Here is a 22,374-nt window from a genome sequence, read left to right as displayed (position 1 = left end):
GCCGGTGCTCATCTCCGTTTCAAAGCCGAAGGGCCAGCGCTTGTCCGAGGACATCTCCGTGGTCATGTGGCCGGCATGACTAGACGCCAAAGGCGCACGGAACGCTGTTACCTTCCCACCGTAGTGGTCCCTATTTTTCTACTTGCATTTTGACGTGCTTTCGAACTGCTAGGTTGGCAGAAGCTGGGACGAGTAACAGGCGCTCACTCTGCTATGCGGCACTTGGGATTCGACCCACCAGTACCGGGCCGCAGCATGCCAGCTATACGCCGTCTGGCTCGCCGTGGAGGTGTGAAACGTATTTCGGGCTTGATTTACGAAGAGACTCGCGGTTTACTGAAGGAGGAGCAAAACCTACTTAACAACTTAAATCAGCAATTCTTGCTTAGCAACAAAATTTTGGCCTCAGTTGTAGTTGCGATTCGAGGACTACCTGTATAAGCAAGGACATGAGTTGACTTTAGTGCTGACATCTTTTATAAGCTCATTTAATTTCTCCCATAAATGAATGGTTGTCATTCATCAAAGAACTAAAATCTTCTTGCAAATCACTAAGGAAAGACAGAAAGTGGCTTTTACCTCTGATTTGATTCTACGTAATCCTTGCTTTAAAAGAGTTTGGTGGTGTTGGTAATGGTGGGATTTCACATAATATTGATCAAACCACTAGGGGGCAGAAAGAAACAAATATTTAATACTGACATCCACCATCTGATAAAGAATCTCAATCTCTCTTTCTCTCTCTCTCTCTCTCTCCCTCCTTCACTCCTCAGGAATTTCAGACTAATCGCTTGCCCTATCTTAATGGGTGCTGATGTTCTTGGAAAAAATTAAGAGAACAAAATAGTATGTACACTATATTCAGCTCTTTCCAGGGGGGATTTAAGTGTGTGTGTGTGTGTGCGCGCACGCGCGTGCGTGCATGTGTGCCTTACCTTCTTTCTAAGGCTGAGAGAGATCACCGGCTTGGGTTCTTGCTTAAGGGGAGACTCTTAGTCACATAATCTCTAAAACTACAACAACTACACTAAACTGTCTCTCACTGGGACAGAAGTACCACAAATAAACATTTTTTTCCTATGATGGAGCAGGGTGACATGGGAAACTTTGTATCATGAACACCACAATTTTTCTGGAGGGGAGGCCAGCGGAGAGGGAAGGGGGAGAAGAGGATTTATTTGGGCCACTGGTGGGCAATATTTTGGATATCAAATATTGCAGCAGGTAGAAGGGTGCAAGGTGAGTAGCCTCTGGGTTGTGTGATTTTTTCCCCCTATGACGTTGGAGGTAGTTGCAGGGGGGTGGGGGGTGGGGTTGGCCTGTTTATTTTATAACACCATTCTAAGCTGACTTCAGAGACTGGGTAACAGTTTCCCTTTCAAACACCCATCGATCCCTCTCAACTAGGACAGAAGTGGGAACCACAGAAAAGGTGCTCAAAGCCATCTTCTCTTTGGCCTTTAAAATTTTGGTGGGGGAAGTCATCAGAGGCGTTGCGGGGGAGGGGCGGGAAGAAACCCGCCATTGAATAGCCTCCTTCCATCTGATGCTGTCCAAAATTTCACCCAACAGAGCCACCGGCTATGCAATGCTAGACGCTGGCATCTCAACTGGTTGCCGGTTGAGCTCCGGATGGCGCCCGACCTCCGCTCCTTCCGACGCGATCTGAAAACGCATTTGTTTGAACAAGCCGGCTTGGCCTGATGGGGGGTGGGTTGGGTTTTTTATTGTTCTTAATATTTGTATTTATTGTTTTTTACCTCGGGCATTATGTTTAATTCCTTTTAACTTTTGTATTTTATACATCTGCCCTGTTCACCGCCCTGAGTCCTTTGGGAGAAGGGCGGTATATAAATAAAATTAAATAAATAAATAAATAGGTTAAGGGCGCAGAAAGATGTCAAGGCAGGCCCCACTAGGCAACCAACCTCGTGCAGGCAATAATACTTTTATTACACAGCTGCTTTACTACAGAACCTTGAAAGTCAGAAGTTTAGTTTTATGAGAACGGGGGAAGGTTATCTCAGATGCCTTCTCAGGTTATAGCTTCAGACTCAGATTTCTTTTATCTGAACAAATTTTTTCTTTGGGGAGGGGGAGGGTGTTTTTTCCCTCCTCTTCCTCAAGGCTTTTCCTTCTATCCATTTACAGAAGGCTAGCATGACAGAGATTTAACACCAAAGCATGTCCCAAAACTCTCCAGCAAGGAGGTTGCTGTTCTCTCTTCACCAAAGTGAGGGTACGTTGAAAATGTCTCTTTCTTTCTTTCTTTCTTTCTTTCTTTCTTTCTTTCTTTCTTTCTTTCTTTCTTTCTTTCTTTCTTTCTTTCTTTCTTTCTCTTCCTTCCTTCTTCTTTCTTTCTTTCTTTCTTTCTTTCTTTCTTTCTTTCTTTCTTTCTTTCTTCCTTCCTTCCTTCCTTCCTTCCTTCCTTCCTTCCTTCCTTCCTTCCTTCCTTTCTTTCTTTCTTTCTTTCTTTCTTTCTTTCTTTCTTTCTTTCTTTCTTTCTTTCTTTCTGCCTCTTCTTCTGCCTCCTCCTCCTCTTCCTCTACAAACACTGGTATGTAGTGGAAAACCATCCTATTCCCACATCTCAGAAGGGCATGTGGATGTCACAGGCAGAAGCTGACGTTGCCTTTGGAGTGGCAGCAGAGATGAGACACTGCAGAACAGACTGGAGGGGGGGCTCCAGGAGGTTTCCACAGACTGTTGAAAGTACACAGGACTGTGAATTGGGGTATGTATCATATCCCAGCAGATTTGAACCACATGCATCCAGGTCGAGTAAGTTCTCCTTGGCAATGGGTTCAAAAAATTCATCAGGCTCTGACATGAGAGACTCAAGGGAGAGACACCAACCAGGGCTTGGGTCTGGAGCTGCAAAAGCTTCTGCTATGCCTGAGAAAGAGCCAGAAGGAGTCTGGACTGGCTGGGATGAGGGGGGCTTCAGAGGGGCCTTTTCCTGGGATACCTTAGGCAATGCCAGAGCTTCTTGAGAAAGAATGGAGGAGGCCAAGCTGTGAGTAGCAGCCTCAATGTCAGAAAAGCTTCTGGAGTGGGATGGAAAGGAGAGGGGAAAAAGCTGTGAATGGCAGTTACCCGGTAGAACAAAGTGTTACATTTCATTACAGCTTAAACAAACTTCTGAATTTTGCTATTACGTCTCTGCTTACCCTTCACAGATGATAACTCTGCTGTATTTCACCAAGACCAAAAAAAAAAGGTTGTAAAAATCAGGTGTAACTCACTTAACAACTGGCTTGCATAGCAACAGGAATTAAATTGTGGTCGTAAGTTACCTGTATATGTGAAGCACATCATCACTAAGTACTTCTAAAAGTAAGAGGAATCAAGTGCAGACCGCATGATGTTCTGAAGCCCCGTTATAATAATATTATTATTATTAATAATAATAATAATAATAATAATAATAATAATAATAATAATAATAATATAAATAATGTTGGAAGGGACCTTGGAGGTCATCTAGTCCAACCCCCTGCTCAGGCAGGAAACCCTATACCATTTTGGACAAATGGCTGTCCAGTCTCTTCTTAAAAACCTCCAGTGTTGGAGCATTCACAGCTTCTGAAGGCAGGTTGTTCCACTGGTTAATTGTTCTAAATGTCAGGAAGTTTTTCCTTAGTTCTAGGTTGCTTCTCTCCTTGACTAGTTTCCATCCATTGCTTCTTGACCTGCCCTCAGGCGCTTTGGGGAACATCTTGACTGCCTCTTCTTTGTGGCAGCCCCTGAGATACTGGAACACTGCTATCATGTCCCCCCTCGTCCTTCTCTGCATTAAACTAGACATACCCAATTCCAGCAGCCATTCCTCATATGTTTTAGCCTCCAGTCCCCTAATCATCTTTGTTGCCCTTCTCTGTACTCTTTCTAGAGTCTCAACATCTTTTTTACATCATGGTGACCAAAACTGGATGCAGTATTCCAGGTGTGTCCTAGCGAATTGCTTTCCCAATTCCAGGTTTATGCCATTCAAATCCACTCAGCCCCACCCAGGCCCGCTTTCATTGGTGCACTTTTTCATAATATAAGAACAAATACAGGACCATTCACCCTCCTTTTTCTTTGTGTTGAAATCAGATTTCACCTTTTCTGCCTTAAAAAAAAAATTCCCTGAAAAGCAAAAACAAAAAAATGTCCTTGTGTGTCTCCCCTCCAAAACCCAATTAAAAACATCAATCCTGGTATAAAGAGAACTCCTGTTGCAGCTTATCTTCCCCAACCGGAAACCTTCCAGAGGTGCTGAAGTTAAATGCATGGCTAGAACTTCCAGAAGTCCATGTGGGTTGGGAATTCTTAGAGCTAAGGACCCAACAAATCTTAAAGCATCAGTTGGGAGATGCTTTAATATTACATCCCTAAATCACCTGGGTGACATCCTTCTTCTACCAATAAGCTGGGACAAACACGGACCTAAATGGTCCCAGTTCATTTTAGGATGGTGGCTTAGAACAGGTCCGGTTACTCCAGAGCAGGGGGTCTTCAAACTTGGCCCTTTTATGACTTGTGGACTTCAACTCCCAGAATTCCTCAGCCACAGTGTCTGGCTGAGGAATTCTGGGAGTTGTAGTCCACAAGTCCACAAGACCCCCTGCTCCAGAGGTAGGGAGGCTGAAAACATTCCAACAATACCTGCATAGCTGGTTTTGGAGAAACCGCCGGAGATTCACTTTCCGTTTAGTAGGTCGGCTCTTGCAAGGCTTCTGCAAAGCATGGATCACATGGGATGTTGCAGCGGACACAAAGGTGCACAGATCGCTCCCACCTTCAGCGGGAGCCAGGGGTTGTGGCGGAGGTGCCAAAATTGGGTAGTTGTGGTGAAACATTCTGTGTCCATATGAGTGAGGTTCAGTTCCAACTGCAGAGCAGAGATGTCATGGCCGATTAATTATACACCAAGATGACTGACCTGTGGTTTCCCTGATCAACCCTGGATCCCTTTTTAAAAATCCTTCTAATTTCCTGTACTAAGCCTGATTTGAATAACAAGTGAGACTCTCTTATTAGATGTTGAACAATTTTACATTGAGCTAAGAACTCTTTAGCAGTTCAATATCAGGAGCCAGTGATTTTGTACAAGGTGTCTCTTAAGAGTATTGAGACTCACAGAAAAAGAATGGCGAACTAAAGATAGTTCCAAGAAAAAGCAGAGCTGACAACCACAGAGAACAAAGAGTCAATGATTAGACTGGCCTTTTCGAACCTGTTCTCCACACATTTGCTCCTCCTGAGAAGATTGCAAGATAGAAGTCTCCAGCAGGTTTTAAGCAGGGTGAGATAAGGGAATAGTTATCTTGCTCAAAGGATGGTCCACACCTTTGAAAGGACACTAACTTTGCATACTTCCTTTTCTAATCACTTTTGGAAATAGCTTGTTAGCTACCTTTTAGCCATTACAAACCTTTGGACTGACAAATTTGAAAGCACTGGGTCATTTTGCATTCAATCCTGAATGAAATAAAGTTTTAATTACAAGCTTAAGAATTAAGAACTACAAGCTTTTTTAAAAAAAATAAACATCAAAAGATGGATTAAAACTTTAATTTTAGAATTCCAGATAAATTTGGAATATGATTGTGGAATTAATTAGAAACAATCTTCCTTCGGGAAAATAGTTTCATTTTAAATAAAAAAAAGATTTTAAAAACTGGATACTAGAGGGAACTAAATATTTCAATTAAAGGAGAAGTACACATAAACTTGACTAACAGTTACAGAGTGACACAAAATATTCTAACACTGGAATTATTGAAGGATGCTGTTGAGAAGTGAAGTCAGAAGTTAATATTAACAATGTCAATAGCAATATCTGCTTCTATGGAAAACTGTCTAAAATGTGTTATGGAAGAGGAACAAGTTTTACTTGACAAAAGAGACTGAGCTGAAAGTGAATTTACATATGACAGGCTTCATGAATGACATGGAAAAGGATATTACACTAGCAACTGATGTTGAGATCAGATGGGTGATAGGATCAAATTCTATGGAAGAAGTGAGCCTTCCATTTTTTGCTGGTATGTTACATTTTTAAAAGGTTCTATAGACAGAAAGGAAAAGGTGCTTTCAATCTCACCTACCTGTTCTTTGATGAGGTAAGCTAAGAAGGCAGATTCACAGTAAAGGCACCAATCTTCAGCCAGTCATTTCTGTGTCTGTTCATTTTTCCATTCCATTCATTTTTCCTTACCCAGTGCTGATCCTATCAGTCTTTTTCCATAATGTCATCTACTCTTTTTTTTTTGGAAGGCTGCCTGAAATTGGTACCCAGCACAGAATAGAAGATGATAATGAAGCTTAGAAATGCCACTCCTTTCTTCTCCTCCTCCCTCTGAAGAACACAAACACTGTTAAAAAAAAAACTAACAAAACAGCACCAGGAGGTTTGGTTGTTAGCTAAAGGGGGGGTAATGGGGCCGTCTACTCCATAAATGGTGTTGGCTCTAATGCAGGAAAGGATAGTCCTAATTTAACTTCAAGAATCAACATTTCAACAAGGTATCTTAAAAGCTTTTGCAACTCAAGAGACAAAGACTTTGCTAAGCTATCTAGAAAGAGTAGCTTAGAGCTTCTAGAATGGTCGCAGGAATCCCACTCTTCATCTCAGCTTCTCTAGAATAGAGATATCTAGAGATATAGAGATATCTCTATAGTCTTCTCTCCCTCCAGACCTTATCTAAAAGGTAGACAAGCTTTTGTAGAGCTAAGGTCCTCTGTCCATACAGACCTCCTTCAACTTAATGGGCTTACTTTTACATAGACCCATGTAGAATTGTGGCATAAAATCTTTTTTTTTTACTCAGTTCCCTCCCTTTACTGCTAATGATGTCCAGTTCTCTTCTTTTCCAGCAAAAATAAGTGGTGATGCAAACGTATCGTTATATTTCTTCCTGCAAGATGGTTGATTAAAGGCAGTTTTCCAGGTATGGGCTGGGAAATTTAGCAGCTATAAATCACGTCTGCCTGTGGCTTGTTCTACACCTTTATATCTACTTTCATAATTAATATTATTCCGTGCATCGTCACCCCATTCGCTAACAGCACTTGCAGACTCTTTTTGGAGGCATAGGTTAAATCTATAAGTAATTAGATTTCTGCAGTACTGGCCAAATTACTGTTGCTTTCATTTCCCTCTCCCCACTCTTTCACTTATTCTCTCCCGATGTTTTGTAGTCCCTCAGTTGAAGCCCTTAGCAGAAGCTTCCTCATTAGCACATATTTGTCACTGGGATGTGGCTGTTATTGCTACTTGCACCCATTTCCGATGTCCTCCCCTTCATGGGCTGCTGAACATTCAAAACACCATGGAGATACCAGCCGCAGGGGAGAATTTTGCTAGCACAAAAGGAAGCAACACCCTTGTTGGCCTTCTTCCTTCATCTTAGCATCCTGAACAAATGTCCTGTATTATAAAGGCAATTATAAAGTAATTGCTCGTCACTATTGCCATTAAACTCAGGCCTTCTGCTTCCAGAAAGAAAGAAAGGAGGACAGCATGAGAAATAATTGATGAGTCAATGCAAAGATTTAACCAATATTGCCATCTCTTTTCCAACTTCCTTTGTTCAACACTCCAGCTCATTATCAGCTGTTTGACCACCGATATGAAGGGCTAAGTCACCTGCTTGCCTGTTAAGGACCACAATGCAGAAAAACAAGTAAAAGGGGTACAGTTGATGTCAGGTCTGCTGTTTGAGGAGAAAACTCTCGGGGACAATGGTGGTGGGGGAGGAGGACTGAAACAACGACGTCATAAAAGCAAAACAAACTATTGTGTTGTGGGTCCTGGACCGCATGGATGACTCTGGACAATAGGGTTCAACATAGTATACTTTATTGAAGATGGTAAAGACTGGAGACAAAGGGCTATTAGCCCCTTTTATAAACCTAGCCAGGTATACCAGGAACCAATCCCCTTGTCTGAATTTCCCGCCAAGGACTACCCTGCCAATCCGGACAGGGTACCATGCCACCTGGTGGTGTCAGTGGCTCATCTCAACCAGACACATTCCCTATATACATAACAGAAACAAACCACTACAAGGAGAATAATAATAATATTTGTATCTCAATATTCCTCTTTCTGGCATTTGAGAACTTGGGAAAGGGAGTATTAATTGGGAAAACAGGATAAGTCTAGACTAGATAATCATCAGCCCTGTTTGGATTGCTTTTAACATAAAGTCTTTGTTTGGATAGAAATCACTTTACTTCCCATGTTATGTTATTATGTGTATGGTATTCACTGTTACTGTTGATATTTATATTTATTTGGATCTCAACACTGATCAGTAGTTTTTAAAATAGCATAGTATACATACGTGTTCTTTGTACATTTAAACTTCCTTCCTTTCTTTCTTCCTTCCATTTTTTAAATTAGAAAATTATGCTGTATGGTCAACAATGGAAAAATAACAACATTCCCACAATGGAGAAGTAGATTGTGAAAATGTCAGAATTTGCAGGAATGGTAAAACTGAACAAACAACTTTTTAAAAAAGACTGGAACCCTCATGTGGTCTTTTTGCTGAAAGAAGAAAAAATGAATAAATGATTTGTGGATTTAAAGATTATGAAAGATGTGGGTTAAAGGATGGACTGAGGGGATTGGTAAAATATTTAAGAGAGAGGAAGGACAATGACTGTCTATTGAAAAGTTCAAAGGTCATTTATATATTTCTTAACTTTAGTTTACTTTTGTTTTTTTCTCCTTCCTTCCTTCCTTGAAAATTCTTAATAAATATAAATTTAAAAACTTTTTTTACATGTGAGGTCTGAAAATATTGTAGGAATATTCCTGAAAATATTGTAGGAAGAAAGTCACATTGGGCTATAGTAGCAAAAAAATCATTCTGATGGCACCTTTTCTGAAAACATTAAAAATATAGCTTTCAGATTCCTTTTGTTGTCTGGCCATCAAATAGTTTCCCAGCCCTTATATGTTTGAGATAGGCTGGACAGCTATAATTACAGCAATAATAATGTAACTGCTATAATTGAAATAAAAATACTGTAAGGCTCTTATTCCTCATAGTGGAGAAGACTACAAACAAGGAAGTCATATGATCACAGGATTGCAATTAAAAATACAAACAGAGTTGGGCTGCATATTTATTACATGATTTGTGATTTAATAAATCCGCTGTTCCTAAGTGATATAAACTTTAGATTTAAATCCTAAAGCCCCTTATTAAGGAGACATGGTAAATATAAGGGGATTTGCTTTCTCACTTCGGAGTTAACTATGCATACTTTTTCTGGAAATTGACTGCTAGAAGTAAGTCTGGATCCTGGGGCAGGAAGGAGACATTCAACCACTGTTTTGTCTTCCCCCCCCCCCCACCAAAGTAGAATGAAAAGCCTCTTTCCAGACCTCCAGGCCTCACTTCAAACTTCTTCTCACACAAGGGTGGCAAAACAAACTCTGTGCATGGACAAAGAACACTCTCATGTCCACAGGTGAGTGTGAGAAGCCAAGCCTTGCCTAGAGAAAGAGGCTGGCCAAGATATTTTTTTCTCATAATTTCTTCACCAGCCATTCTGGCTCCCGTGTCAGCTTTCTATCCTGCAAAGGAAAGGAGTCACCTCTTCTAGAGTGAGGTCTGTTGTGCCCAGAAAACAAAAATGTTCAGGGTTACAGGTAGTCCTCAACTTACATTCACAGTTGGGATTGGAACTTCTGTCACTAAGCAAGATGATTGTTAAATCAAATGAATTGTCCCTGATTTTACGATTTTATGACATTTAGGCAAGAAAAACCAAACACACAGTTACAGTATAGGTCACAGGTAGGCAACCTTGGCTCTTTTATGACTCATGGACTTCAACTCCCAGAATTCCTGAGTCAGCTATGCTGACTCAGGAATTCTGGGAGTTGAACTCCATGAGTCATTAAAGAGCCGAGGTTGCCTACCCCTGGTATAGGTGGTACCTTGTTCAATAGTAGTAACTGTCAGAGGGATCTCAGAGTCCTAGTGGACAATCACTTAAATATGAGCCAGCAGTGTGCTGCAGCTGCCAAAAAAGCCAGCACAGTGCTAGGCTGCATTAACAGAGGGATTGAACCAAGATCACGTGAAGTGTTAATACCACTTTACAATGCCTTGGTAAGGCCACACTTGGAATACTGCATCCAGTTTTGGTCACCACGATGTAAAAAAGATGTTGAGACTCTAGAAAGAGTGTAGAGAAGAGCAACAAAGATGATTAGGGGGCTGGAGGCTAAAATATATAAAGAACGGTTGCCGGAATTGGGTACATCTACTTTAATGAAGAGAAGGACTAGGGGTGACATGATAGCAGTGCTCCAATATCTCAGGGGTTGCCACAAGGAAGAGGGGGGGGTCCGTCTATTTTCCAAAGCACCTGAAGGCAGGACAAGAAGCAATGGATGGAAATTAATCAAGGAGGGAAGCAACCTAGAACTAAAGAGAAATTTCCTGACAGAACAATTAATCAGTGGAACAACCTGCCTCTAGAAGCTGTGAATGCTTCAACACTGGACGTCTTTAAGAAGAGATTGGACAGCCATTTGTCCAAAATGGTATAGGGTTTCCTGCATGACCAGGGGGTTGGGCTAGAAGACCTCCAAGGTCCCTTCCAACTCTGTTATTGTTATTGTTAAGTAAATCATGTGGTCACTAAGGGCATCTGGCTTCTCCCATTGACTCCCTGTCAGAAGCTGACTGTAAGGTCATAAATGAGGATCAAATGATGCTGTGAAACCATGCAACAGGTAGACATACAAGCTGATTGCCAAGCACCTGAATTTTGATTATGTGACCACAGGGATGCTGTGTCATAAGTGTGAGGACCAGTTAAAAGTTACTTTTTTCAGTACCGTTGTACCTTTGAATGGTCACTAAACAAGTGGTTATAAATCAAGGACTGCCTATATTTTATTTTGCACACATTCCTGTCCGTCCAGATTGGAATGTCTGTGTTTTCAACAAGCAGGCCAGTCTGGCATGAAGGTGCTCACATGCTCACTCAAGACATTTCATGAGATATGCTCAAAGGCCGGGCAGCCAATTCTCTGGGATAACTTGATCTGGATTTTGGAACTGTGCAGGAGTTGGACTCTATGATCCCTTCCAACTCTGTGGTTGTGTGGAGGCCTAGATCAAACTTCATAGGCTGTTTTTAACTAACTGGGTCTCTTCATCCTCCATATTTTTATTTATTTATGGATTTATGTGTGTGTTTGTCAAATTTAGGTCCTTCCAATCTCACTTTCGGTGAAGGGTCAAACACAAATAGCTTATTCTGGATAGTGTAGGAATGACATCAGGTATTTCATATTAAGCATGCTAATAAGAACTAATACAAATCGTAATTTATATTAAAGCTTCACTGAAACAGACAAGATATCATGGAAGAAGAAAAAATCTCTTTGGGACAGGCTCGGCTCAAAACCGAGGTTCTTTCATTCTTCTTGAGAGAGCCAAATTCAGTATTTGTTAGTGGAACTGTGGGTTTTCTGACCCACATCTGCTGTAGTGCTGCTGCTGTTCCCTCTCCATTTATTTTTCTGCAAGACACTGGCGCGGGTGTACAAATTAGGCACAGTGGGTGGGAGGCCCGTGCTGGCTTCAGGCTGGGATTTGGGATAACAGCCAAGGGAGACGTGAGCGGTTTCCCCCAAATCATATTCTCTTGTCCTCCCATCTCCAGCTGGCGTCTGGCTACCAGGTGAAAGCCATTGGGGAGGAGAGAAACAGAAAAAGGAAAGGGAAGGGAAGGGAAGGGAAGGAAGGAAGGAAGGAAGGAAGGAAGGAAGGAAGGAAGGAAGGAAGGAAGGAAAAAGAGAGAAAGAAATAGAACTGGTCATTGCCATATTTCCAACACCCCACTTTCAAGCTGTGTGAGGCAGAAACAGAGCCCCGACATTTGATCTGAAGAGGACACACCTTCATGGAACAGTTGGTATCCCTGGGATCTGAGTTCAAGAAGAATTTGTCCTGGATGCTCTTGGTTTATGTGACTTGCTGGCCAGAAGAGCTGGAGAACAACCCTTTTCTGGCCTCCACATGGAACCAGAATGGAGCAAACTGCAGCTCAAATATGGCCTCCCTTCCTGAAACCTCTCACTTTAGTTCTGCTAGAATTTAGCGGCAAACTGTTGTTTTTCAGAATTGCAACTTTGGTTGCAATGAACATAGGGGGCAAATCAAAAGCCTTAAAATCCCTTCACAGGTAGTCCTCCTCAACAAAATCATGATCACAGGGCTGCCATCTTGGCTTTCAAACACATAAATATACAAACACCGCCCCCCCACACACACACTGTGGACACCCCCTTGTAACTGGTAGCCTGTCCAGCATCCTCGTGCAACTTATTTCCCGCCTTTCAGTGTGATGAAAATGTTCTCTGTTTGGGAAGGTTAAAGTAAAGACTTTAAAAAAATCTGCATGCTAGCTTCTTCTCCACTTCAAACTTTAACAGGTTTGGGCCAGTCTTGGTCCTTCTGATAGTGCAGGAGATCCCCCCCTTTTGCAACCTTAAGGGACAGTTTAAAGTTCTGGGGATCTCAAGAGAGCCACATAACACCACATAGCTGCCAGACAAAGAGCAAGCTTTATTTCCACAATTAAGGATAAAAATGGAGGATTGTTGTACAGTATTGTAGAGGACAACCAACACAGTAGAGAGAGTGTTTTGCCAAAAGTCAGTGCAATGCACAGGTGGCCAGACAATTAGGGGTTTATTGGGGGGATCTAGAGACAATAAACACTCCAATAAATACAACTTACAAACCCACTTGAGTCCAGTTGTTGAGTTTTGCCCTATTTTGCAACTTTTCTTGCCACAGTTGTTTAAGTGAATCACTGCAGTACTTAAATTAGTAAAATGGTTGTTAAGTGAATCTGGCTTCCCCACTGACTTTGCTTTCAGAAAGTCACAAAAGGTGATCACATGACCCTGGGACACTGCAACCGTCACAAAAACATGCCAAGTGCCAAGCATCTGAATTTTGATCACGTGATGCTATAATGATCACAAGTGTGAAAAACAGTCATAAGTCACTTTTTTCAGTGCTGTTGTAACTTTGAACAGTCAATAGATGAATGATTATAAGTTGAGAACTACCTGTGAAGGGATTTTAAGTTTTATTATTATTTAATAAGGTCAGCAGAGGTGTACCCCCAAAGTGGCCAATTTCCACACTACATCATCATCATCATCATCATTTGGAAAGGACCTTGGAGGTCTTTTAGTCCAACCCACTGCTCAGGCTAGGTGCTAGGTTCCATGCAGAAGCTCCCCATGGACAACAACAAGCCCATGGTTTTTATCAAAACCTGGCACTATGACTTCATGGCCCTGCTACGGTCAAGAGACTGCTAGATCTGACCTTGACCAGCTGACACCTGACTCTGGGGTGGGAATCAAAGACTTGAGACTTTCATAGCAGGAAAATCTTTGAAACTACATAAAAATTCCCCTCCGCAACTTCTCCTTCATTCAGGGAGCAAAGGTGAAAAACAAGCCAGTTAGCTCAGAATGAGCTCTTGAATAGTCTTAATATGAAGTGAAAATCAAAATATATGACACTAAATTCCTCGAAATAGCCATGGTCTTTCTCATTGCCACTACAGAGGGAGAACTCAAGTGAAAATTTGCCTAACAAAACCTGACTCCACAATGAGATGTGAGGAGTAACAGTATCCGTGCCCGCCCACGTATTCTTTTCCCTCATCCTCTAGACACCAAGCTTGCCACTCAGCCCCATGGCTTTCTCACAAAGCGAAATCAACAAGCTGTAAAGGGAACAAAAAGACCAAAACATCTCCCAGCCAACAATTAACACCCAGCTGAGCATAGATTAACACCAAGATTAACATCAGATCTACAATCAAGAAGCAAACAACACTCCAATCAAGGGACTGCCAAATAAGATAACAGTAAACAGCCCAACCAAAGACACCATTCCCATCAACACTGACAGGGCAAGCCACCAGAATATAACTTAATAGCAAACCCCGCTTCCTACTGGCACTGATGGTGTTACTCAGTGTGTATAATTAAAGGTTTGCCAGAAAACAACCAAGGTCAGAGAGCACCAAGGACCTCTCAAAGAGAAATCGGGTTTCTATGGAAACCTGGAAACTCGGAGCTCCCCATTTTCAGAAGCCCACTGCCGTTGAGCAAGAAACACTGTGCATGTGCTCAGATTCATTGCTCCTTATTCAACCTTTGTAAGCTGAGATCCAGGACTTCTTGCCTGAAGCCTAAGCATTGTTTCTGGAGTTCTGCTCTGTGCCTGGTCTGAATGCTTAGAGTCCTTTCCCTCTCGAATAAAACCCCCTGTCTTGGAGGGTCACGGCGGGGTTAAACAAACCCAGCAGCACCACACAAATTTGCTTTGGGCAAACCCTGGCTTGCTGGCGCAGATTTTTTTCCTGCCTTCTGGCTCACCAGATCCACTCAGCTCAAGTCAGCAAAACCCTCTTCTCAACCCAATCCAGGGATTAATGAAATGGTGGAAGAGATGGAGAAACTGGTTCTGGAGCTGAGGGAGAAGACAGCTCTAAAAAGCAGAAAGGACAGTGACCATCCCTGAAATGAGGAAAAGAGCCAGCCTAGCAAAGACACAGTTCACAAAACAGCAACACACAATGGGAGAGTGGCTTAATGCATTGGATGACAGATTCCAACTGCCATCCCCCGGGTCTTTCAGAAGGATCTGAAAATCTACTTATTCAATAAAGAGATGGAAGTGACCATGAACAGAAGGCTAAGAACAGTGATAGGTCTGTTTTGCTGTAAATCTTATTAGTAAAGCCAGGTGGACGGTAGGTTTAGAATATTTTAATTGTACAGTGTTATTATGTTCACTCCAATTTTCAATATATTCCACCTGGTTTTATTTTCTTTGTATAATTTTAACTGCTGTTGGATTCTTATTGGTTCATTTTGTAACATTGTGATTGGAGCGTGCCCTCGTGGAGAGTGTGTTACAAATACAAGTTTTATTTGTTGGTTTGGTCGCTAGATGTCTGCTTCTGAATAGCAAGTTCACCCACACCAACAAAACACACCAGTGGTAAAGCGCATAGCCATTCAAACACCCAACAGGAATAATATGTGCGTGAAATTCTGAGAGACACCTAACTGAAAACATGCTGCCGCAAACATTTCACATCTGCACAGCGTTTCACTCACAGCCAAGAAACTGCCGTCTCTCTTACAAGCACGGCTTTGTCAGATACAGGCATAAAGTAAATGCAGCTTGTGCCTTTCTTCTGCTTCTGTATAGCTGCACAAAATATTCCAGAAATGGAAGGACTGATTTAAATGTAATAATCTGCTCAGTGTAGGTAGCCCTCGATTTACAGCCACAGTGGGGCCCAAAATTTCAGTGGCTAAGAAAGGCAGTTTTGCCCCATTTTTAAGACCTTTTTTGTCACAGTTGTTAAGCAAATTACTGGAGTTGTAAAGTAAATCACATGATCATTAAGCAAATCTGGCCTCCCCCATTGAGTCTGCTTGTTGGAAGCCGGCTGGGAAGATTACAAATGGTGATCAGATGGCCCTGGGACAGTGCAGCTGTCATAAATACATGCCACCTGCCAAGCACCCAAATTTTGATCATGTGACCATGGGGATGCTGAAATGGTCATTAAGTGTGAAAAACGATCATAAGTCGCTTTTTTCAGTGCCATTGTAACTTTGAAAGGTCACTAAAGGAATTGTTGTAAGTTGAGGACTACCTGTATCTCTTGCAGATGATTGTCCAACCTCTGATTATGAACAGCCTCAGTGAAAATTAGCTTACCAACTAACCAGTAAATTGTACTGCTGATTAACAGCTGTTCCTTTTAGGAGTCCCCAACAACAACAGCAATTAAGCTGACTTTGTAATAATGCCGCTTGGGGTGTGTGTGAAAGCCCTAACAAGCAGGCATATACATAGAATGAAGGCTACTGCTAAGCTTGTAAGCCACCCTGAGTCTTCGGAGAAGGGCGGGATATAAATGGAATTAAAATAAAATAAATAAATAATATTCAACCAGAATGTACCTACCTGTAATTGGACATTCATTCTCCATTTGATAATAACAGACCACTGTTTTTGATCTTCTACAAGGCATCCATTTGGATGCTTGAAAGGTATTATGATAATCGTATCACCCATAGCCTAAACCATTTTTTTTGGAGCCTAAATAAATCCAGTTCTTTCAATATTTCTTTAGGACTTATTTTCCAACCTCCCTTCCGTTTTTTGCACCAGTTTTAGTTTCATTAAATCTTTTTTAAAATGAGATGCCCTATGCCTTGGTGAAGCAGTGGGCTAATGCCTCCTTAAGTAACACCAGCTGCCTGCAATTAGTGCAGGTTCGAGTCCCACCAGGCTCAAGGTTGACTCAGCCTTCCATCCTTCTGATGTAGGTAAAATGAGGACCCAGATTGTTGGGGGCAATAAGCTGACTTTGTAAAAAATGCCCTAATAAAATATAAAAATAAATATAAAATATAAAATAATAAAATATAAAAATATAAAATATGCCCTAATAAGCAGGCATATACATAGAATGAAGGCTATTGCTAAGCACATTGATTTGTGCTTAGATTGTAAGCCGCCCTGAGTCTTCGGAGAAGGGCGGGATATAAATGGGATTAAAATAAAATAAAAATAATTATTACTTTCATTATTATCTTCCAAAATTTGGAAATGTATATTATGCATGTATTTATTTGTTTGGAATTGATATATTCTCCTTTCTTTTTATTGTTTGGAATTGATATATTCTCCTTTCTTTTTATGAAGCTTCAAGGCAGCTTACAACTATAATTTGATTCATGCTGCCTAAAATCCATTTCCTTTTCTGGAAACCTATCACAGATATATATCACAATTCTTTTTGTATATAATGTTCCCAAGTCAAATGTCTCATATGCTATCTCCCTGTGTTTGATTTCTTTTTGCTGATGAAGAACTTTCTTTGCAATTTCATTTTGTTATTTTCAGTCAAAATCCCTTTAAATATAGGTGCCCATCTTTGAGACTATTAACTGCGCCATCTCACTTTGTATAATGTGCAAATATGATAAGAATATCTACTACCAATTTGATCCAAACCATTATTGAAAATGTTGAGGTAGTAAAAAAATTTTAATGTGTTATCTTGTTGACAGTCACAAAAAGTAACATATAATATACAGATTCTCTGTTCATTATATAACTTATTGAACAGTGTGTACTGTTCAATAAGTTGTGCACTGTTGTAGATGTTACCCAGTGTGGTGGGGTTTACACAATTCACTAAGCTTAGATGTAGTGGGCAGTTTGTGGTTAAATATCGTTGACTTGACAGTTTGATTAAACTAGGAAAGGTGGATGAATATTAAATCTGACATGTGCAAATGATTTAATGGCGGGACTATGATTAAAGGGGATCAACATGAAAACAAAATCCACAGCAAGGCTACGGAAGGGCTGTCTGTTGCCATCACCTTATTCTAGTGTAGGAAACGGATGAAAAGGCATGGGTCATTTTCATTTCACTCCTTTTCATCTAAGGTCTGTCTTTCTGTGTCTGCATTTGTGAGTTCCTTTTGTCCATTGATCAATACAGTCCCCTTCTGTCTTTCTATCTCTTGGTTATTTTTTCTTTCTCATGGTTGGCATCATTCCATGGAAAGTTGTATAATTATGCCAGCAGGGAGTTGGACCCTGTGTGTATGTCTGTTTGGGGTGGCGGAGGTGGGGAAAAATTCTGTCTGTCACCATCTCCAGACCAATCAGACCCCTGAATGTCATCCCAGCACCCGCCCCTTAGCCCCTGTTGCTGACGTGCTGTCAAAATCCCACCTCAGGGTTGAAATAAACAGGCTCCTCAAAATAGACAGGGGCTGCACCAAGGTTCAACCCCAACAGGGTGCGAAGAATGTAAGAGAAGAGAATTTGCAAACCCAGACAGATACACACAGATCCTCTTCACACACAGGAGACCTTGCGCGCCATCACCGACGCTGAGAGTATAGAGTAAGAGAAGAAGGGAAGGTGGATCAGAAGAAAAAGCTTCTTCATGTCTAGATTCAAAGCAGTGACCATATGCCTCAGATACAAGAGAGATGGGGGGGAAGTTACCCTCCCAAAAATATCCTTTACAACCTCAAACCGAATTTTTTTTTAATACAGCAGTAAGATGGAGCAAAAAAACGAATGGGAAGGATCAGAAGGAAAACAGATAGACTTATAGATGGAGCAGTAGACCAAACTGTAGGGAGACAAAGAGGTGATCTGATATAGACTTTGATATTCAACTTAACTGATAAGTAGAAATAGAGATTGATGGGCATCTAGTACGCTTTCCTTAATTTCTCTCCTGAGGACTAGAATGTTAAAAAATTCTTCCCAGCAGCTTACCTTGGACCATTTCCTCATGATGACGTCCTCAACAAACTTTTCTTCCTGGCTACTGCTAGGCAACAGCTCCTCATCGGACGGACACGAATCAGCAGCAGTCCTGGGAGCTGTCTTGAGTCTGATGTGTATTACCGGGGTGGCCGGCAACCTCTATGCTCTGGCGGTCGTGCGGGCCTCTGCCTCTGCCTCCTCTCTGCAGGTCCACCTAATTAACCTAGCTTTGGCTGACCTTTTGTATCTCTTGACGGCCCCCTTCATTGTTCACAATGGGCTGGCGAAGGACTGGCCTTTTGAGGAGGCTGGCTGCCGGATTCTGCTCAGCCTAGACCTCCTCACTATGCATGCCAGCATCTTCTTGCTGACTCTGATGAGCTGTGAGCGCTATACGGCTGTGGTGCACCCGTTCCAGGCTGCCAGCCGTGCGCGGCGATGCAGCCGACCGCTGGCCATTGCTGTTTGGCTCCTGTCCTTTGCTCTGGCCCTCCCCATGATGGTCATGATCCACCAGGAGGAACGTACAATGGGGAGTGGAGCTGGGGTGCGTCGCCTCTGCTCCCCCACCTGGAGTGAGGAGCAATACAAAGTCTACCTGAGCATCCTTTTTGGCACCAGCATAGTGGCGCCTGGGATAGTAATTGGGTCACTCTACTGGCGCCTGGCAAGAAGCTACTGGCAGTCACAGACCCGTGGAGGCCTGGGACGCTCCCCTAAGAACCGTGTCTTCCTCCTCATCCTTGTGATTGTCTTGGCCTTTTGGGCCTGTTATTTGCCCTTTTGGATCTGGCAACTCCTTCCCCTGTATTGCCCCTCGGCAGTCCACCTGCCCATCCACACGGAGATCTCTGTCAATCATCTGGTGACCTGCTTGACCTACGGCAACAGCTGCATCAACCCTTTCCTCTACACTCTGCTCACACGCAACTACCGTGAATACCTACGTAGACACCAACGAGGGACTTCCTGGGGCTTTCTGCAATGCCTCCGGAGCAGAAATGGGTCTCAGAGGGAAGGGGCTACAGGCACCTGAGATACAGGTAAGCAAGGAGGGATGCTGGAGGAAGGCCGAGATAGTCTTACTAGTAGCTGGTAGGAGCTCAGAGAGTCATGGCTTATAACTACTAGGGTAATTTTTCAGATGTTTGGGATCACAACCTGATCATCCTTGCAAAGCATCTGGAAGTCAAGAGAAGGGCCCAGCTAGCATGCCCATTAGGCTGATCAATATAAATATCAATATAAATGCTAATTCTCAAGTGGATTAGAATTTGTAATGCAGAACGGAGAAACCATATTAATTGCCTCATTAACAATTGGCATACATGCCAGGTTTTCCTCTTATTCTAGACACTTTCCAAATCAATTTAGTGATTTTTCCCCTGGGGGAAATAACTCTTGCTATGTAAAAGGTAACTAGGAAGAGATGATCTGGCCTCTCTTTATCCATGCTGCTTCGTAAATTTCTCCTCTGCCCCCATTGTAGAGATTTATCCCAACCTAACTACGGTAACTGTCCTGCCTCCATAGTCTCTGGATCAGAAAAGATCCACCGCTATCAAAGTCATGTTGAAAGGGGAGTCGTGGTTGTAAGAAATCAGGTTATAGAAAATAGGAGTCAACTTCACAATAAAAAGAGGATGGATAATTAATTAGTAATCAATTGTAGCATTTGCATCCCATCCATATGATAAAACTGTCCAGTTCAATTGAAAACCATTTAATTCCTTAATTGCCATAAGTTTCTTTTTTTTCAAGCCCACAATTAGATCCCAGATTGCAAAATAATAGGGATTTTTTTTAATTAAAAAAGGGATCATAACCAAACTTACAGTTCATCACAAAAAGATGCTGCCAATTTTATTTTCAAAATTCTTCCTTCAATAATAAAATAAAATAAGGTAATGTAAAGTGATTTCTAAAATGAATTCAGAGAATAGACCCTGGTTTATGGAAGTGATAGGAAATCTGTCAATATTATCACCTAGAAATTTACCTAGAAATACATTTAGCAGTTTTCTAAAATGTATGTGCAATATATACATGATTTTTAGTCATTGTGTAATTGTGTAATTAGGATTAGAAAATTTTAATAGCGAACCTATTTGAATACACACAGAAAAATATTTTAACAGTATTGTGTATCATAAAATTACAAGTTCCATGTCTGATATTTTTCAAGGGTTTATATCACACATTCATATACAGACTTCTGAGGACAATTTTTTTCTTAGTTACAAATAGAAAAAAATGATCCTCTACTAATTTTGAATTTCTCAAAATCAAACTTTTTGGCTGCTCTAACAAATTCAAAGTAATGAATATGTGTTGTAATGAACATATCTTTTGACAATAGTGCATTAATACAACATCAATTTCCTCTTTATTATCATAATTAATTTCATTATGAGTGTCACACAATTGTCTTTCTCGTTAGGCAGTCTGGACTGTTTATTGTCCACAATGACTCTTTAAAATACTGAAAATATCAATTTGGGAAAGGAACTAAAATTGTGCACTTTGTCTGAAATGCTTTGCTAAGTTCTTGTTCTTAAATATCCAAAGTAAGTCTCTACAATTTCAGCTTCCAACAAATTCGTTCCCATAAATAAGCAATCCAAGTCCTAAATTGTCGCTAACAAGAAAATATGAGTTTTCTTTTGAACTTTCAAAGATTTATATTGAGATAGGTGCACCCCAGAAAATAAAAATCCCACTTTTAATTTGTTATTTTCAGTAATAATACATTACTGAATACAGAGTCTAATTCTACCCTCACTTACGTGGAAAACAATCATACTGAGTTTATATAGGACTTACATCTGTGTTAGAATACAAGGTATTGTGATTTCAGATGAGAGTAAGTCTGTTGAAATTCTTGAGCAAATTTAAAAAATGTTTCTTTCCATTTTTTTTCCGCTGGTTAAATCATTTTCTAGATTAGCTAATATAATATGGTGCTAAGGTGTGCTAAGATCAAGCACACATTGCCCAAGTTATATATATACCCATTAAAAGCATTTGTTCACTGCAGTAATCTTTTTTCCCCTTAAAGTTAGATAGATGATAGATAGATGATAGCTAGTTAGATATTTATAAGAAAGAAAGAAAGAAAGAAAGAAAGAAAGAAAGAAAGAAAGAAAGAAAGAAAGAAAGAAAGAGAAAGAAAGAAAGAAAGAAAGAAAGAAAGAAAGAAAGAAAGAAAGAAAGAGGGAGGGGGAGGGAGGGAAGGAAGGAAGGAAGGAAGAAGGAAGAAAGAAAGAAAGAAAGAAAGAAAGAAAGAAAGAAAGAAAGAAAGAAAGAAAGAGGGAGGGGGAGGGAGGGAGGGAAGGAAGGAAGGAAGGAAGGAAGAAGAAAGAAAGAAAGAAAAAGAAAGAAAGAAAGAAAGAAAGAAAGAAAGAAAGAAGGGAGGGAGGGAGGGAGGGAGGGAGGGAGGAAGGAAGGAAGAAGAAAGAAAGAAAGAAAGAAAGAAAGAAAGAAAGAAAGAAAGAAAGAAAGAAAGAAAGAGAAAGAAAGAAAGAAAGAAAGAAAGAAAGAAAGAAAGAAGGAGGGAGGGGAGGGAAGGAAGGGAGGGAGGGAGGGAGGAAGGAAGGAAGGAAGGAAGGAAGGAAGAAGAAAGAAAGAAAGAAAGAAAGAAAAAGAGGGAGGGAAGGAAGGAAGGAAGGAAGGAAGGAAGGAAGGGAGGGAGGGAGGGAGCGAGGGAGGAAGGAAGGAAGGAAGGAAGGAAGGAAGGAAGGAAGGAAGGAGATGGAAATAGAGACAGAAATAGAGACAGAAATAGAGATAAAACAGTTTGGTACTGCAGACAAATAGGAACATATTTAATACTATTATTTTTACTTTTAAAATGTATTATAATATGGTATGCCAATTAATAAATGACATAATAACTATCTGGCTGGGCCTAGATAGGGGCCTCGAGTTGAGACGTGCTAAGAGGCCCCTGATAAAATTTTTAGCCGGTTATTTTAAAAGGTTAGGGAGGGGGAGG

General features: G+C 41.2%; 2 protein-coding genes across 2 annotated transcripts in view; both read left to right on the top strand.

Annotated features, from left to right (window-relative positions):
- The window catches only part of LOC308676510 (histone H4), a gene marked incomplete at its 5' end in the record, with an annotated part of 198,724 nt that overhangs the window by 19,104 nt on the left and 157,246 nt on the right, over window positions 1-22,374 (top strand). The gene's annotated exons all lie outside the window — the stretch shown is intronic.
- Window positions 18,406-19,497, top strand: LOC308676497 (urotensin-2 receptor-like; the record flags this gene model as incomplete). The annotated part of the gene is made up of 1 exon (XM_081342320.1): window positions 18,406-19,497. One exon carries the CDS (start codon window positions 18,406-18,408, stop codon window positions 19,414-19,416), a length of 1,011 nt encoding a protein of 336 aa, XP_081198446.1. The 3' UTR covers window positions 19,417-19,497.

The sequence above is a fragment of the Vipera berus genome (assembly GCF_964194415.1).
Source record: "Vipera berus genome assembly, chromosome: W".
NCBI lineage: Eukaryota > Metazoa > Chordata > Lepidosauria > Squamata > Viperidae > Vipera > Vipera berus.
The sequence above is the reverse complement of the archived record's forward strand: the minus strand, read 5'-3'. Positions and strand labels throughout refer to the sequence as shown.